Source organism: Pseudophryne corroboree, chromosome 3, assembly GCF_028390025.1.
Source record: "Pseudophryne corroboree isolate aPseCor3 chromosome 3, aPseCor3.hap2, whole genome shotgun sequence".
In the NCBI taxonomy this organism is placed as follows: Eukaryota; Metazoa; Chordata; class Amphibia; order Anura; family Myobatrachidae; genus Pseudophryne; species Pseudophryne corroboree.
In genome coordinates, this window is record NC_086446.1 from 120261213 (window position 1) to 120279571 (window position 18359).

At 49.0% G+C, this 18359-nt stretch overlaps 1 protein-coding gene across 1 annotated transcript in view; it reads right to left on the reverse strand.

Moving 5' to 3' along the window:
* TMEM176B (transmembrane protein 176B) overlaps window positions 1–18359 on the reverse strand; it is a 145641-nt gene that overhangs the window by 73730 nt on the left and 53552 nt on the right. Inside the window, exons 2-3 of the mRNA XM_063958429.1 lie at window positions 13988–14197; window positions 2832–2945 (exon numbers count right to left, since the gene is read on the reverse strand). Of these exons, the coding sequence (XP_063814499.1) occupies window positions 2832–2945; window positions 13988–14185 (312 nt within the window). The 5' untranslated portion in view covers window positions 14186–14197. The remainder of the gene's footprint in view (window positions 1–2831; window positions 2946–13987; window positions 14198–18359) is intronic.

The window sequence follows — 18359 nt, forward strand, 5'->3', positions numbered from 1 at the left end:
AGGAGGTGGAATGTACCTGTCTCAAGCGCAGTGGAGAATGATTTCAACGTTGTGCAAGGTTCTGCAACCTTTTGAACTTGCCACACGTGAAGTCAGTTCAGACACTGCCAGCCTGAGTCAGGTCATTCCCCTCATCAGGCTTTTGCAGAAGAAGCTGGAGGCATTGAAGGAGGAGCTAAAAGGGAGCGATTCCACTAGGCATGTGGGACTTGTGGATGGAGCCCTTAATTCGCTTAACAAGGATTCACGGGTGGTCAATCTGTTGAAATCAGAGCACTACATTTTGGCCACCGTGCTCGATCCTAGATTTAAAACCTACCTTGGATCTCTCTTTCCGGCAGACACAAGTCTGCTGGGGTTCAAAGACCTGCTGGTGACAAAATTGTCAAGTCAAGCGGAACGCGACCTGTCAACATCTCCTCCTTCACATTCTCCCGCAACTGGGGTTGCGAGGAAAAGGCTCAGAATTCCGAGCCCACCCGCTGGCGGTGATGCAGGGCAGTCTGGAGCGACTGCTGATGCTGACATCTGGTCCGGACTGAAGGACCTGACAACGATTACGGACATGTCTTCTACTGTCACTGCATATGATTCTCTCACCATTGAAAGAATGGTGGAGGATTATATGAGTGACCGCATCCAAGTAGGCACGTCAGACAGTCCGTACTTATACTGGCAGGAAAAAGAGGCAATTTGGAGGCCCTTGCACAAACTGGCTTTATTCTACCTAAGTTGCCCTCCCACAAGTGTGTACTCCGAAAGAGTGTTTAGTGCCGCCGCTCACCTTGTCAGCAATCAGCGTACGAGGTTACTTCCAGAAAATGTGGAGAAGATGATGTTCATTAAAATGAATTATAATCAATTCCTCCGTGGAGACATTGACCAGCAGCAATTGCCTCCACAAAGTACACAGGGAGCTGAGATGGTGGATTCCAGTGGGGACGAATTGATAATCTGTGAGGAGCGGGATGTACACGGTGATATATCGGAGGATGATGATGAGGTGGACATCTTGCCTCTGTAGAGCCAGTTTGTGCAAGGAGAGATTAATTGCTTCTTTTTCAGTGGGGGTCCAAACCAACCCGTCATTTCAGTCACAGTCGTGTGGCAGACCCTGTCACTGAAATGATGGGTTGGTTAAAGTGTGCATGTCCTGTTTATACAACATAAGGGTGGGTGGGAGGGCCCAAGGACAATTCCATCTTGCACCTCTTTTTTCTTTCATTTTTATTTGCGTCATGTGCTGTTTGGGGAGTGTTTTTTGGAAGGGCCATCCTGCGTGACACTGCAGTGCCACTCCTAGATGGGCCAGGTGTTTGTGTCGGCCACTAGGGTCGCTTATCTTACTCACACAGCTACCTCATTGCGCCTCTTTTTTTCTTCTTTGCGTCATGTGCTGTTTGGGGAGTGTTTTTTGGAAGGGCCATCCTGCGTGACACTGCAGTGCCACTCCTAGATGGGCCAGGTGTTTGTGTCGGCCACTAGGGTCGCTTATCTTACTCACACAGCTACCTCATTGCGCCTCTTTTTTTCTTCTTTGCATCATGTGCTGTTTGGGGAGTGTTTTTTGGAAGGGCCATCCTGCGTGACACTGCAGTGACACTCCTAGATGGGCCAGGTGTTTGTGTCGGCCACTAGGGTCGCTTAGCTTACTCACACAGCTACCTCATTGCGCCTCTTTTTTTCTTCTTTGCGTCATGTGCTGTTTGGGGAGTGTTTTTTGGAAGGGCCATCCTGCGTGACACTGCAGTGCCACTCCTAGATGGGCCAGGTGTTTGTGTCGGCCACTAGGGTCGCTTATCTTACTCACACAGCTACCTCATTGCGCCTCTTTTTTTCTTCTTTGCGTCATGTGCTGTTTGGGGAGTGTTTTTTGGAAGGGCCATCCTGCGTGACACTGCAGTGCCACTCCTAGATGGGCCAGGTGTTTGTGTCGGCCACTAGGGTCGCTTATCTTACTCACACAGCTACCTCATTGCGCCTCTTTTTTTCTTCTTTGCGTCATGTGCTGTTTGGGGAGTGTTTTTTGGAAGGGCCATCCTGCGTGACACTGCAGTGCCACTCCTAGATGGGCCAGGTGTTTGTGTCGGCCACTAGGGTCGCTTAGCTTACTCACACAGCTACCTCATTGCGCCTCTTTTTTTCTTCTTTGCGTCATGTGCTGTTTGGGGAGTGTTTTTTGGAAGGGCCATCCTGCGTGACACTGCAGTGCCACTCCTAGATGGGCCAGGTGTTTGTGTCGGCCACTAGGGTCGCTTAGCTTAGTCATCCAGCGACCTCGGTGCAAATTTTAGGACTAAAAATAATATTGTGAGGTGTGAGGTGTTCAGAATAGACTGAAAATGAGTGGAGATTATGGTTTTTGAGGTTAATAATACTTTGGGATCAAAATGACCCCCAAATTCTATGATTTAAGCTGTTTTTTAGTGTTTTTTGAAAAAAAACACCCGAATCCGACAAAAAAAAATTCGGTGAGGTTTTGCCAAAACGCGGTCGAACCCAAAACACGGCCGCGGAACCGAACCCAAAACCAAAACACAAAACCCGAAAAATTTCAAGTGCACATCTCTAGTTCCAACACCGGGATGTCAAGTGGTGTCGGAATTTCATCATCAATCACATGACCGCCAACATCCCGACTGCCGGGATGCTAACTGCATCCCATCTGAATAGCTGCACACGCATTGGGTTAGCAGTCTACATTTTTATAGCTTATGGAGAGTTGTAAAATATGATGTCACATCACATATACAGTCCTAATGTAGGTGTTCAGCTATACAAAAGTTTCACAATGTTAGAAGGAGAAATGTAACTTTACAGCCATTACTTACCGGAAATCCTACCCAGAAGTGGGTGCCTTTAAAAAAGATGATGAGCCATGGCTTCACAACACATAAAATTATAGCCAGCATGACGCTGATGCAGCCCAAACTGATCAAGGAGATCTATAGCAAGAGAAGACATAGGGGTAAATTTATTAAAGCTTCTAAAACAGAGCATTGGTGATGTTGTCCATAGCAACCAATCAGATGTTGGCTATCATTTTCTAAAAGGCAATAAAGAAATGATAGTCAGTATCTGATGCCGCCATGCTTTTGCTAGTCATATGCTATAATATGGGCAGTGATGCAGCCAGTAATATCATAAAGGGTGCACAATGGCTGCAGAGCCGTAATCCTAATATTCACAGCCTGCAGAACATTACAGCTGCCTGAAAAGATCATTAAAAACATTTCCCATTTGCATCATCTGGGGTCCAGTAATAACTTTAAAACCTGACAACACTTGAGGGTGCAGGCTTGCCTGCCAGTAGCCAATCAGCATGTAAGGGGCAGTATGGATGGTGCAATGATTATCACCAGAGGCGTAGCGTGTAGCCAAAGCACCCAGAGCAAGCACATGTCGCGGTGCCCTCCCCCCCCCCCATATATACCCTGTCAGACTAGGTTTTGTCTGTGTCCCCGGAGGGGGCGCTAGTGGGTCAGTGGAGGTAGGAGGGAGAAAGTGAGGAGGCTGGATTAAGTTTCTGCGCATGGGCGCAATGATGTTTATAAACACAAAGTTCACAAAAGGCAGCAGAAATAAACAATAAGAAATGCAATGTCAATGGTACAGCGTGGGAGCTGAAAGTCTATGGCAACAGAGATTATGATAATGGATGAATGATAACTGATGAATGATAACTGATGAATGATAACTTGATAGAAGATAATCTGGTATGGGAACCAGAGCAGTTTAAAACATGGAACCAGCAGAGATGGTAACAAATGGCAAACCTGGTAGCAGAGGCAGGAGACTGGCAATGTTCACAGTGCAGGTGATGAGGCACAGGCAGCAAGCAAGCTGCATCACAGGTGAGGAGATGGAATGCACCTGGAGCAAGTCTCTACTGCTAGGCTGAAGCACACTGAGTTGGTGACTAGTGTGAAGCCTGTAAACAGAAGCAGGTAATGCTGAGGCTTGTAGTTCCACGGAGCTGTAGAGGATACCTGGAGCAGAAAGTCACAGGTAGGTAACCAGGAACACGGAGGTATAGGCAGGTAACCAGGAACACGGAGGAACAGGTACCAGATCCAGACACATGGGTCGCAGGAGTGACAAAGTTCAGGATGCCTGCAGACTGATCCTGCAGCTCCTGATATACCCCCTGATGTGCAGTCATTGGTGGGAGTGAGGAAAGTAGGTGCGGCCAAGCACCGGATTGGCCGCCGTGCTCTGACCGATGGAGACTGTCATGGCGGCGCCCATGCCGCGGCCTAGCGGGAATGCGGCGTGCTACACGCCCGCTGTCACAGGAGCGCTCCCAGGCCCAGGATGACGTCTGATGGCAGAGGTGCGGATGACAGTGGAACGCAGGGACCCTGGACGGAGTCCGCACCGGCGGACAGATGTGACCGTGGTGAGTCGATTCCTGACAGTACCCCCCCCTTTAAGGGTGGGCACTGAACACCCACGTGGCTTGGAAGGATGAGTGTTATGGAAGACACGGATCAACCTTGGAGCATGGACATCTGCGGAATTCACCCAACTTCTCTCCTCCGGACCATAACCGGACCAATCGATAAGATATTGTAGACGACCGTACCGGCAACGGGAATCCAGAATCTTCTCTATCTCGAACTCCACGCCCCGCTGAGTTCGAACTTTGGGGCCGACTGGAAGAGCTCTTTGGAAGCGATTCAGGACTAAAGGTCTGAGGAGAGAGACATGAAAGGCATTAGGTATTCGCAGTGAAGATGGTAACTTAAGCTTGTAGGCCACAGGGTTGATGACTCTTTCAACGGGAAAGGGACCGATGAAACGTGGTGCAAATTTCATCGACGGGACCCTAAGACGGAGGTTCCGGGTAGAAAGCCAAACCTTGTCCCCAGGTTTCAGGCTAGGAACTGCACGTCTTTTGCGGTCAGCAAAGTATTTATACCGGCTGGAGGCCTTCTTGAGAGAAGTGTGAATCTTCCTCCAGGTTAACGAGAACTGACTCAGGGCAGTAGAGGCAGCAGGAACATCCATGTGAGGGAGTTCTTGGAAGTCTGGAACACGAGGATGTTGCCCATATACAGCAAAGAACGGAGTTGTGTCAGTAGCTGTGTGATAGCGGAAATTGTGGGCAAATTCGGCCCACGGGAGCAGATCCAACCAGTTGTCCTGAGAAGATGAAACATAAAGTCTTAAAAATGTCTCCAATTCCTGATTTACCCTCTCTGTCTGCCCATTCGTCTGAGGGTGGTAAGCTGACGAGAACTTCAGTTTAAATTGCATGGCAGAACAGAGAGCCCTCCAAAACCTCGCTACAAACTGAACACCTCGGTCGGATATTATTTCTGAGGGTAGACCATGTAGACGGAAAATCTCCCGTAGGAAGATTTGGGCGAGTTTTGGGGCAGAAGGGAGACCCTGGAGAGGAACAAAATGGGCCATCTTGGTAAATCTGTCCACCACAACCCAGATGGTATTATATCCTTGAGAAGGAGGAAGGTCGGAGATAAAGTCCATGGACAGGTGTGACCAGGGACGGATGGGAACAGATAATGGTTGTAACTGACCTGCTGGAGACTGACGAGGAATCTTGTGCTGCGCACACTTAGGACAGGATGCCACGAAATCCTTGATGTCAGCTCCCATCTTTGGCCACCAGTATGTCTCAGAGAGGAACTTGAAAGTTTTCAGGATACCGGGATGTCCAGTGAACTTGGACTGATGGGCCCAAGACAGCAACTTGGGACGGAGTTCTGGGGAAACAAAAGTCTTACCAGGAGGAGGAGCCGGAGAAACTTGAGATGCAGCGAATACCACTAGACTCAGGATGGAATGCGGAACTGAGTTAGACGTCTCCTCTTCGGACTCCATAGATCGGGATAAGGCGTCAGCTTTAATGTTCTGAGAACCTGGGCGGAAATGAAGCTTAAAATTAAAACGAGAGAAAAACATAGCCCACCGGGACTGGCGAGGATTAAGGCACTGGGCTGCCTTTAAATATAGCAGATTTTTATGATCCGTGTAGATGTTGAACGGATATTTGGCCCCTTCCAGGAGATACCTCCATTCCTCGAGGGCCAGCTTAATCGCCAGTAGTTCTTGATCTCCAACGGCATAGTTAGCTTCTGCAGGGAGGAATTTACGAGAATAGAATCCACAGGGGTGGATCTTCCCATCAGTTCCCTTCTGGGAGAGAACCGCTCCAACTCCTACGGTAGAGGCATCCACCTCCAACTCGAACGGCTTGTTTACGTCTGGTTGAGACAGAACTGGAGCAGACATAAAGGCCAGCTTGATTTTTTGGAAGGCCGCTAACGCCTCTTCTGACCAGTTGGAATGATCTGCCCCTTTCCGAGTTAAGTTGGTAATAGGAGCGATGAGAGTTGAGAATCCTCGAATAAATTTCCTATAGTAATTGGCGAATCCCAGGAATCGCTGAATAGACTTGAGAGAATTTGGAATGGACCAATTGGCAATGGCTTCCAACTTTGTCGGGTCCATCTGGAGATCCGATCCGGAAATTATATACCCTAGGAAGGGTATAGAAGAAACTTCAAAGGTACACTTGGATAGTTTTCCGTAGAGCCGGTTCTCACGAAGACGTCGGAGGACTTCACGGACTTGTAGACGATGAGAGGAGAGATCTTGAGAGAAGATGAGGATATCATCCATATAAAACACAAGGTATTTGTACAGAACGTCATGGAAGATTTCGTTCACGAAGTGCTGGAACACTGCTGGGGCATTACTCAACCCGAATGGCATTACCAGGTACTCGTAATGACCATCTCGAGTATTAAAAGCTGTCTTCCATTCATCACCACTCCGGATTCTAATGAGGTTGTAGGCACCGCGAAGATCTAACTTGGTGAAGATGCGGGCTCCCTTAACTCTGTCAAACAATTCGGTGATGAGTGGTAATGGATAGCTATTTTTGATGGTAATGTCATTGAGACCCCGGTAGTCGATACATGGACGTAATCCTCCATCCTTTTTCTTAACAAAGAAGAAGCCCGCACCAGCGGGTGAAGATGAGGGACGGATGAATCCTTTCTGTAAGTTCTCCCTGATGTAGTCGCTCATCGCTTCAGTTTCAGGAACGGACAACGGATAGGTACGCCCCCTAGGTGGTTTCTTGCCAGGAATGAGGTCAATGGGGCAATCCCACTCTCTATGGGGCGGTAAAACATCAGCGGCCTTTTCACTGAAGACGTCAGAGAAATCTTGGTAAGCCGCGGGAAGACTTGACTGGGTTTTGACTTCGGTAGACTTGATAGGACAAACTTGGGCTAAACAGGACTGGTGGCAATGTGAACCCCAGGAAGTAAGTTGTAATGTAGACCAATCAATCTGTGGATTATGTAGCTGGAGCCAGGGCATACCTAGAACGATCTCTTGGGTTGCCTGAGGAATAACTAAGAACTTTATTAATTCTGAGTGCAGGAACCCAACTCCCAACACCACTGGTACAGTTTGGTGAGAGATATTCCCCTTGGAGATTCGGCTACCATCCACAGCGGTAATGTAGACTGGGTATGAAAGTTCACAGACTGGCAAACAAAATTTATTTACCGCAGCTTGAGTGATGAAGTTTCCTGCGGCTCCACAGTCCACTAACGCAGATGCAGATTGAAGACCAGCCGAAGTTTCTAAAGTCACGGGAAGAATAAGGTCTTGATTTGAAGGAGCTTGACTAGAAGATCCCAACTTGACTTCTCCTTTACAAGTCAGGATCTGGCGTTTCCCGAACGCACTGTACAAGAATTAATATGGTGACCTGCAGCCGCACAATAAAGACACAGTCTCTCACGAAGTCTTCTTGACCTCTCCTCAGGAGTTAGGCGGGACCTATTTACTTGCATAGGCTCATCAGAAGGTGGAGACTGAAATTGTACAGGAGGTACCATTCTTGACCTGCGCGGCTCACTACGAGCACGTTCACTGTTGCGTTCGCGAATGCGAGAGTCCAACTTGATGCACAGGGAAATTAAATCAGACAATTGCTCAGGGAGATCGCGGGTTGCCAGCTCATCCTTAATCCGATCTGAAAGTCCATGCCAGAAGGCTGCTACCAGGGCTTGATTGTTCCACTGGATCTCTGAGGCTAACGTCTGGAACTGGATGACATATTGGCCCATACTACGGGTACCTTGACGAAGTTGCATAAGATCTGCAGAGGCTGATGTTGCACGACCTGGCTCGTCAAAGATCCGTCTGAAGGTTGACACGAGTTCAGCGTAGTTGTTCATCAGAGGGTCAGCACGTTCCCACAGAGGAGACACCCAACTCAGGGCAGAACCTGAGAGCAGTGAGATAATGTAGGCAACCTTGGATCTTGGCGTGGGGAAATTGTGTGACAATAATTCGAACTGGATTTTGCATTGGTTAAGAAACCCGCAACATGACTTTGGGCTGCCATCATACTTGCTAGGCACGGGCAGGTGCAAGCGTGACACTGGAGTTGATGCAGCCGGTATGGAAGAACTCACAGCACTTGCTGGTGCTGGAGTAACCAGAACTGTAGTAGTAGGTACACTAGGCAGGGTTTGCTGTAGTGTATCAATCCGGGAGGACATCCCTTGCAGGAACTGAAACATCTGCTGCTGCACAGCCTCTTGACCGTCCAAACGGGAGACCAGATTTTGTAAGGCCTCTGACCCCACACTCCGACCACCGTCCGAGTCCATCGATCCTGTACTTACTGTCAGACTAGGTTTTGTCTGTGTCCCCGGAGGGGGCGCTAGTGGGTCAGTGGAGGTAGGAGGGAGAAAGTGAGGAGGCTGGATTAAGTTTCTGCGCATGGGCGCAATGATGTTTATTAACACAAAGTTCACAAAAGGCAGCAGAAATAAACAATAAGAAATGCAATGTCAATGGTACAGCGTGGGAGCTGAAAGTCTATGGCAACAGAGATTATGATAATGGATGAATGATAACTGATGAATGATAACTGATGAATGATAACTTGATAGAAGATAATCTGGTATGGGAACCAGAGCAGTTTAAAACATGGAACCAGCAGAGATGGTAACAAATGGCAAACCTGGTAGCAGAGGCAGGAGACTGGCAATGTTCACAGTGCAGGTGATGAGGCACAGGCAGCAAGCAAGCTGCATCACAGGTGAGGAGATGGAATGCACCTGGAGCGAGTCTCTACTGCTAGGCTGAAGCACACTGAGTTGGTGACTAGTGTGAAGCCTGTAAACAGAAGCAGGTAATGCTGAGGCTTGTAGTTCCACGGAGCTGTAGAGGATACCTGGAGCAGAAAGTCACAGGTAGGTAACCAGGAACACGGAGGTATAGGCAGGTAACCAGGAACACGGAGGAACAGGTACCAGATCCAGACACATGGGTCGCAGGAGTGACACAAAGTTCAGGATGCCTGCAGACTGATCCTGCAGCTCCTGATATACCCCCTGATGGCAGTCATTGGTGGGAGTGAGGAAAGTAGGTGCGGCCAAGCACCGGATTGGCCGCCGTGCTCTGACCGATGGAGACTGTCATGGCGGCGCCCATGCCGCGGCCTAGCGGGAACGCGGCGTGCTACACGCCCGCTGTCACAGGAGCGCTCCCAGGCCCAGGATGACGTCTGATGGCAGAGGTGCGGATGACAGTGGAACACAGGGACCCTGGACGGAGTCCGCACCGGCGGACAGATGTGACCGTGGTGAGTCGATTCCTGACATACCCAAACACATACTCATCACCTTACTCAGATACAGCCCCCATCACTGTCCTCAGCCCCCGGCTCCATCACCTTCCTCAGCTCCCAGCCCCCTCAACTTTCTCAATAACAGCCCCCTCACCTTCCTCAGCCACAACCCCCTCACCAACCTCAGCCCTCACCTTCTTCAGACCCCAGCTCCATCACCTTCCCTGCAGCAGCAACCTGAATTATGCCAAGTTAGAGCCTCTTACACACATTACACCTCAGTAGAGCCCCTTATACACATTACGGCAGGTAGTCCCATATACACATTGCGGCAGGTAGCCCCATATACACATTGCGGCAGGTAGCCCATTATACACATTACACCAGGTAGCCCATTATACACATTACGCCAGGTAGCCCATTATACACATTATGCCAGGTAGCCCATTATACACATTATGCCAGGTAGCCCATTATACACAATGTGCCAGGTAGCCCCATATACACACTGTGCCAGGTAGCCCCATATATACAATGCGCCAGGTAGCCCATTATACACATTGTGCTAGGTAGCCCCATATACACACTGCTCCAGGTAGCCCCATATACACACTGCTCCAGGTAGCCCCATATACACACTGCGCCAGGTAGCCCCATATACACACTGCGCCAGGTAGCCCCATATACACATTACACCAGGTAGCCCCATATACACATTGTGTTAGGTAGCCCCATATACACACTGCACCAGGTATCCCATTATACACCTTGTGCTAGGTAGCCCCATATACACACTGCGCCAGGTAGCCAGGAGAGAGTCAGAGTGTCTCACACTCCCTACAGCTCAGGGACACGTCACCCGCTGGCGGTCGCTCCACTACTCACCCTCCCTGCAGCTATGGGACCCGCCGCTCTCCTCATGCTCCCTGCAGCTCTGGGACCCACTGCCCTCCTTGCTCTTCCTGAACTCTGGGACCGGCCAGCGCCTTCTGACACTTCTGGCACCTGGAGCTCATGCTCCGCCGGAACCACCCTCCCTACACCCCTGATTAGCATTACTGCCTCACAGCACTGAGGGCATGGGTTCGATTCCCACCATGGCTCTAACTGTGTGGAGTTTGTATACTCTCCCCATGATTGCGTGGGTTTCCTCTGGGTACTTCAGTTTCTTCTCACACTCCAAATTTATTCTGGTAGGTAATTGGCTCCCAACAAAGATTAACCCTAGTGTGTAAGTACTCTATGTGCACTGTAGATGGGCCAAGTGGTTCTTATCTGCCACTAAATTCTATGTTTCTGTGTAACTGCCATGTCACAGGCTGTGTTTGAAAAATGACAGGAGCTGATTGGCTGGTACTTTATCTCTCTCTAAGGCCCCTATGATTCTCAAATCGTGATTTTTTTGTGTGTCTCATGTATTTTTATAGTAGGTACGTGTGTCTCGTCTCAAGTCAGACTTTAGACTCTCTACAGCAAGACAAACATGGCCACAAAAAAGTCTGAAACTCTGCATCATGGAGGGTCTGGCTTGCGTTAGCTCTGAGGGATGCAGTCAATATGCCGGCTGTTTGGGATTCCGGCAGTTGAAATACTGACACCCATCGGAATCCCGACACCCATTAGAATCGAAAAGGGGCAGGAGACTGACACAGAGAGGGAGTTTAGGTTTAGGCAGCAGCAGGGCCGGCAACAGAAATCTAGGGGCCCGTTACACTGATATCTCTGGGGCCCCCCTCCCCTCCGTCCCACTCCCTAAATATCCCTAACCTGCATGTGCCAATACAGGCATCACCAAATACAAGGCACTAGATTTGTGCATATACTGAAACACTACAATACATAGATGGAAAACACACAACAAAAGTGCACTGTGTCCGTTACTGGAGCACAAACACACTCATACACATACCTACATACATACACATCACATATACTGTATACACACACACACATACTGTGAAGCAGACATAGACTGTCCAGGAAGGACTCACTGTCACCACAGCTAGGGTGTCTCTCTCGTGTGTAGCACTGCGGGGGGGGGGGGGGGGCTGCTGCAATCTTCTCCCTCCGAGTGTCACACACCAGTGGACAGGCCGGCAGCGGGAGGTTGTGCACAGCTTCTGGACAGCTCCTCAGCGGAGGCAGGAGACAGGGAAGTGCCGGTGGTCCAGCGTCATGACGTCACGACGTTGGTGCCACGGTATGGGACCATACCAAGGGACAGGGTAAGGAGGGGGAGGCGCGGAAGGAGGTATTGCGGCTTCTGACTGGACACTTAATTAATTTTTTAGGTGACTGGCAGCTGGGCAGGCATTCACTTCAAATAGGCAGTGCGTCCTATATATTATTTCCCTGATTCATGGGCTCTTGCCCAAGGGCCCCAAGAGAATAAGGGCCCTAGGCTGATAGCTGAGGGTCCCCTCTTTCCAGGGGTACCAGATTTTTGAAAATCGGCTCTGGGGAACCGGAAATATCCGACTTGGAAGCAGTGGTCCCCATCCAAGCCTGTTAATTGCTCTTCCCAGCCAGATATTTTGGGTTCTGTCTGACTTTGAGTATTTCTAAGGGTATAAGCCAAAAGCTGAGACTCTCCCCTTTTAGTGGACACTGGTTTCTGCTATGCTCAGAACTAGAGATATCAGCCTTCAAGCAGCTGGTCCCTGCTCCAGCTCCACATGCCTAATATGCAGTTTTATATTTTCGTTGGTAAATTGCTCTGGCTCCTGAACTCTGATCCCCAAGTACCTCCTGACAGTTGTCCCTAGTACCTCCTGATAGGTGTCTCCAGTACCTCCTGAAAGGTGTCTCCAGTACCTCCTGAAAGGTGTCCCCAGTACCTCCTGAAAGGTGTCCCCAGAACCTTCTGAAAGGTGGGACTCTCTAGTATTTTATCCCATTCAAAGCTAAGAAATATATTTTCAGGAACTTGACATATCTGCAGTCAAGCAAGCTCCCACCGGAAAATGATAAATATTAAGCCCACTCCACCAGCCACCCCTCCCCTACGTATTAAACACCCCCTACCATCCTGGAAGTCATGTACCAGGGCCCCTTCATTCAGCCCAATGCCCCTTCTACAGTTTAGCCCCATCTGTGCAGTAAAGGAGTAATTAGCAGAAATCACTGATTCAGGTCCTACATGCTGAGCAGAAGATAGAACACCCCCTACTGCCCACGGGACATCAAAGCTGCTGCTGATAGCTCCTCCCACCCCTACCGCTGGTGCATGGGTAGGGGGCCCAGTACATTGCTGTGTCCAGGGGCCTACACTGCTGCTAAGACGGCTCTGGGTTTAGGCACCTCCGAGGGGATGGTTAGGGTCAGGCACTAAAAGGGGAGGTTAAATTGAGGCTGCGGGACCAGAGGGTTAGGGTTAGGGGAGAGGGGGGAATACCATCTTATCACCCCTGTTGGGATTCAGATCATCTGGATCCTGGCATCAGAATTAAAAATGGTGGGATCCCGTGCGCTGGTAATTCCTACTGAATCCAGTTCTGGCCCTGGTGTAAGTGTATAGTTGATAATGATGACCGCAGCTGGTTGGTAGCAAATTGTGAAATCATACATTTTACTCAAATATTATACAAAAAAACAATAATGCTCAATAGAGGAAGAGGAAGCCTGTACATATATTAATTTATGTATAAAGAAACTAAAAACATTATTTATGACTGCTACTTATAGCTTTTAGATGCTCCAATCAACTTACAGTAGCTGTTTGTTATGTAATGTATGTGGTCATTGCCTGCAATATAATTGTTTTATGCACTGAGATTTCTCATAATTTGCAAATTGAACCTGAAACCACGCCTCAAGTGGCACTGTAGTCTCATCTCAGCCAGTAAAGAGGAGGGGGAGATGTAACAGCGAAGATTGAGATTAGATTTCAGACTGACCCTGAATAAGCAGTGATAAGAGCGGAGTAGTGAGCCAGTGGAGAAGTGCCCATGGCAACCAATCAGCACTGAAGTAACATCTATAATTTGCATACTATAAAATGATACAGAGCTGCTGATTGGTTGATGGGAAAATTTCTCCACTGGCTCACTTCTCTGTTCCTATCACTGCTTAGTAAATGTACCCCTAAGGCCCTTAGTTTCCTGGATTAAAGTCTTGGGTGCTGCCAATAAGATTTCAATAACTAATATATAAACTATTTTTTGTGGCCATCAGTGACCAATACGTAAATGTATACGTGCACATACAAAAAATGTAGAAGGATGAACATAAGTAGTTCCTTTCTCTCAAGTTATATATTTATTTGAAATTATGTAGCTGTCTGTGAATGGGACTGGCCGTTAAAAAACACTTTATCTACATCTTGGAATTCCTATAAATTTACAGTTAAAGACACCTCACCCCGACTCCTAGACGTTCTGCAGATGAAGTGTGATTGGCCGGCTTTGTGTCAGATTCTCTTTTGCTCTTGAGCATCCGCATGGTATCCAGTAGACAGTCCAAGGCAGAACGCTGGTTAATGTGGATGTGTACCGCGGCTCCCTCTGGTGTCTCACAGGAAATGTTCCTATTTTCAGCATTTAATATGCTTACTGGCATTGTTCTACAGAGCTAGAGGCAAAAAGTATGTGTTAATATACTACTACTACTACTACTACTACTACTACTACTACTACTACTACTAATAATAATAATACTACTACTACTACTACTACTACTACTACTACTACTACTACTAATAATAATACTACTACTACTACTACTACTAATAATAATACTACTACTACTACTACTAATAATAATAATAATAATAATAATAATAATAGTATAGTTAGGTGGTGAGGGGTGGAGGGACATTCTATGTAGAGACCCAGAGGTTCATAGATGAATGCAGTATTCTTAAGGGGAAGCAGAGGTCAATATATATATATATATATATATATATATATATATATAAACTAGAAATCCCTGCACTCTCACACAGCTCAGCCAGCAACTGGGGTGCCAATCAAGATCCAACCCACTCAGAGGTGGGACCCATAGTACAATACAGAATTGCATTGTTAATCTGAGATGTTATGTTGCCCATTTGACTACGTTGTATACTCCTTGACAAAGGTCCTGGTGTGGACCGAAACGTCGGAATTCGCTCTGGAACTGTGGGATTGACCTTTACATTAAATATTATAATTTTGACTGGTTGAACTTGAATTCTGGAGAGTGCTATCCTCTTCACTTTTGTGGAGAATTCTGTATTATATATATATATATAGATATATATATATATATATATATATATATATTTTTTTTTTTTTTTTTATTATATGGTACTGATGATGACGGGGCGGCTGCTCTGAAACATTTACCGCATGTAATACAAGTTCTTCCTGCATTTGAAAGCCTCCAGTGCAGTTCTTACTGAACTGTATCTAAGGTATATATATATATATATATACTAGGTGATTTATCGCGCCCTACGGGCGCTCTTCACACCGTCGTAAGGGGCTACGCCCCCGTAATCTCTCCAGAAAAGTTAAGGTGTATGTGGATGTAGTGTGAGCGATGTTGGAGAGGGTGGTTTCTAGGCTAGGTGTGTGGACGGGGCACGGCGTAACACAGTGTGCAGGGTCGGCAGACAGTTTGTGTTGGGCTTGTGGGGAAAGTAGTCTGTGTGTGGCGGTGTTGGGGACTGTGTGCGGGTGTGCTGCGGGACTCTGTGGGTGCGCCGTGGCTGTAGTGTGTCAGATGTTGGTGGGGGTGCATGTATTAGCGGTGTGGGGAGGGGGTCCGGTGGCACACAGTGTGCAGGGATGGAAGGTAGTGTGTGTGGGGCTTGTGGGGAGAGTGTCCGCTGTGCGTGCGTGCTGGGGTCTGTATGCAAGTGTGGTGTGTGCGTAGTGCTGCGGGATTGTGTTGCCGCGGTATGGCAGCAGTGTGTCAGATGTTGGGGGGGGTGAATGTTTCCGCGGTGTGGGGAGGGGGTTAAGCGGCTGTACACACTGTGCAGGGAGGGAAGACAGTGTTTGTGTGGAGGGTGGCCTGTGGTCGACCGTGCTGGGGAATATGTGCGTCCGTGCTGCGGGACTATGTGGCCATGGTGCACTGTGGACAGGAGGCTGTGTGGGGCGGTGTTGGGGAGTGTGTGCGTCCGTGCTGTGGGTGCCCGTGCTGCGGGACTGTGTGGGGGGGCCATGGGTGAGGTGTGTGAGATATTAGCGGGGGTGAATGTATGAGGGGTGTGTAGCGGGAGGCCGGCGTCTGTCCAGACTGTGCAGGGGGGTGGGGGGGGAGAGTCCGCTGTGCGGCGGGAGTGTGTATCCGCGACACGGCAGCAGTGTGAGCTATTAGCGGGGGTGAAAGTATGAGGGGCGTGTAGCGGGAGGCCGGCGTGTGTGTAGACTATGCAGGGGGGGGGGGAAAGTCCGCTGTGCGGCCGTGCTGCGGTAGTGTGTATCCGCGACACGGCAGCAGTGTGAGCTATTGGCGGGGGTGAATGCATGAGGGGTGTGTAGCGGGAGGCCGGCGTGTGTGTAGACTATGCAGGGGGGGGGAGTCCGCTGTGCGGCCGTGCTGCGGTAGTGTGTATACACGCCACAGCAGCAGTTTGAGCTATTAGCGGGGGTGAATGTAGCCGCGGCGTGTAGAGGGAGGCCGGCGGCTGTACACACTGCAGGGGGGGGGCGGGAGAGTGTGCCTTGGTCTTGTGGGGAGGGTTGGCTGTGGTCGCAGTGCTGCGTACCTGGTTGGAGATGGTGGTGGGATGACGTGTCTGCTGCTCAGTTCTGTGCAGGGCAGGAGCTGGTAACTCCACCCAGGCCTCTAACTCCGCCCAGCGTTAGAGGGCGAGGCACACACAAGGCAAATACATAGGAGATATATATATATTTTTTTTTATATAAATATACACACATCCATATAGATATACACATATACCCCTATATATATATATATATATATATATATATATATACACACACATCTTTACAGGTAACATAGCCTTACAGTGCTCAGCAGTCCTGAAAAGCACTGACCCCCTCACAGGCTTAATAGCCTGAGCTGTTTGCTGCGTTAAACGCAGCTTAGTTATGGGGCTTCCCTGTGGGCATTACTCATCCCCCCCCCTCTCCCCGCGATGTCCCTTCTCAGAGACGGACCGCGGCTGCCGTGAGAGCTCTCTGCGGTCAGCCTTTCACCTCTCCCCCCTCTGCATATACAAAGCCGCCGTTCGCGGCTCCGGAGCTCTGGCGGGTAGCGGCTAGCAGAAGCTAACCGCGGGAGGGGGGAAGCGGCGTCCGGGGAGTGGGGAGCGCAGGTATGGGAGCGGGCGGGCGGGAAGCGGCTGCGGCTTGGCGCCCAGTGGCGGCTGCTGTGCAGTCCGCGGCTGGGCAGTGGAATACAGCCAGTGAATGGTGGCTTGGCGCCCAGCGGCGGCTGTCCGCGGCTGGGCAGGCAGGAGGTGTTGTGAACTTTGTCCACTTGCTTGGCTGCTGAAGGGGGGTGGATGTGAAGGAGGCTGCTGTGCAGTGTGGTCGTGGAGTGAGATGGTAGGGGGGGGGCTAGCGGCTGTCTTGGTAGCGGGTATGTGGTGGGTAAGGTGGGTGTAGTAGGTGGTGGTGGGTGGTGAGGGTGTGTGGGTGTCTGTTTGCTTACCTGCCAGTGTGGGCCGTCAGTTAGAATGGAGTGTCTCCTGGTGGTCCCTTCTCCTATAGTGTGTCATGTGGTGTATAGTGTGTCATGTGGTGTGCTGACACAGATAGGGCAGGGTCTGTGACTCCACCCAGCGTTAGAAGTGCAGCCACAGAGTCACAGGGCTAATATATAGGAGATAATATATATATATATATATTTACACATACATGTATACTATCATATATCTATCTATCTATCTATCTATCTATCTATCTATCTATCTATCTATCTATCTATCTATCTATCTATCTATCTATCTATCTATCTATCTATCTAGTGTATATCTACTATATAAAAGCAAAAATTTGTCCTTCTGTCTTTCTATACAATTCCACAGTTTACAAGTGAAGATCATGACATTTTACATACGAGCGTATTAAAACACAGCTGAGGCAACTAAAACAATTAGAAATCCCTAGCACCCCCAGGGGGGCAGACAGCAGCACAGAGTATATCAGGAGACAGCATAACTCCGGATCTGCTGGAGCAATGTACTCAAAAATTGGTACACATATGCCTTACAATCTGGGAACAAACACCGTGGGGGTAAGACACCCCTAGCACCCCTAGGGGTGAGGCAGCAGCACAGAGTATTTCAGCAGACAGGATAGCTCTGGAATGCCTGCAGCAATTTACAAAAAACTTGGTACACATATGACTTACACTCTGGAAACAAACACTGTGTAGGTCAGACACGCCTAGCACTCCTAGGGGTGGGACAGCAGCACAGAGTATGTCAGCAGACAGCATAACTGTGGAAGGCCTGGAGCAATTTAAACCAAACTTGGTACACATCTGATTTACAATCTGGTAACAAACACTGTGGGGGTAATACACCCCTAGCACCCCTAGGGGTGAAACAGCAGCACAGAGTATTTCAGAATACAGCCTAACTCACGAATGCCTGGACCAATTTACAACAAACTTGGTACACATATGACTTACAAGCTGGGAACAAACATTGTGGGGCTAAGACACCACTAGCACCCCTAGGGACAGTGCTGAAAGTAGGGTGATATGGGGTGGTACAGAGTACCATTAAGAACCACCAGCCAACCCCAGGGGCATAATTTATAAGGGGCAT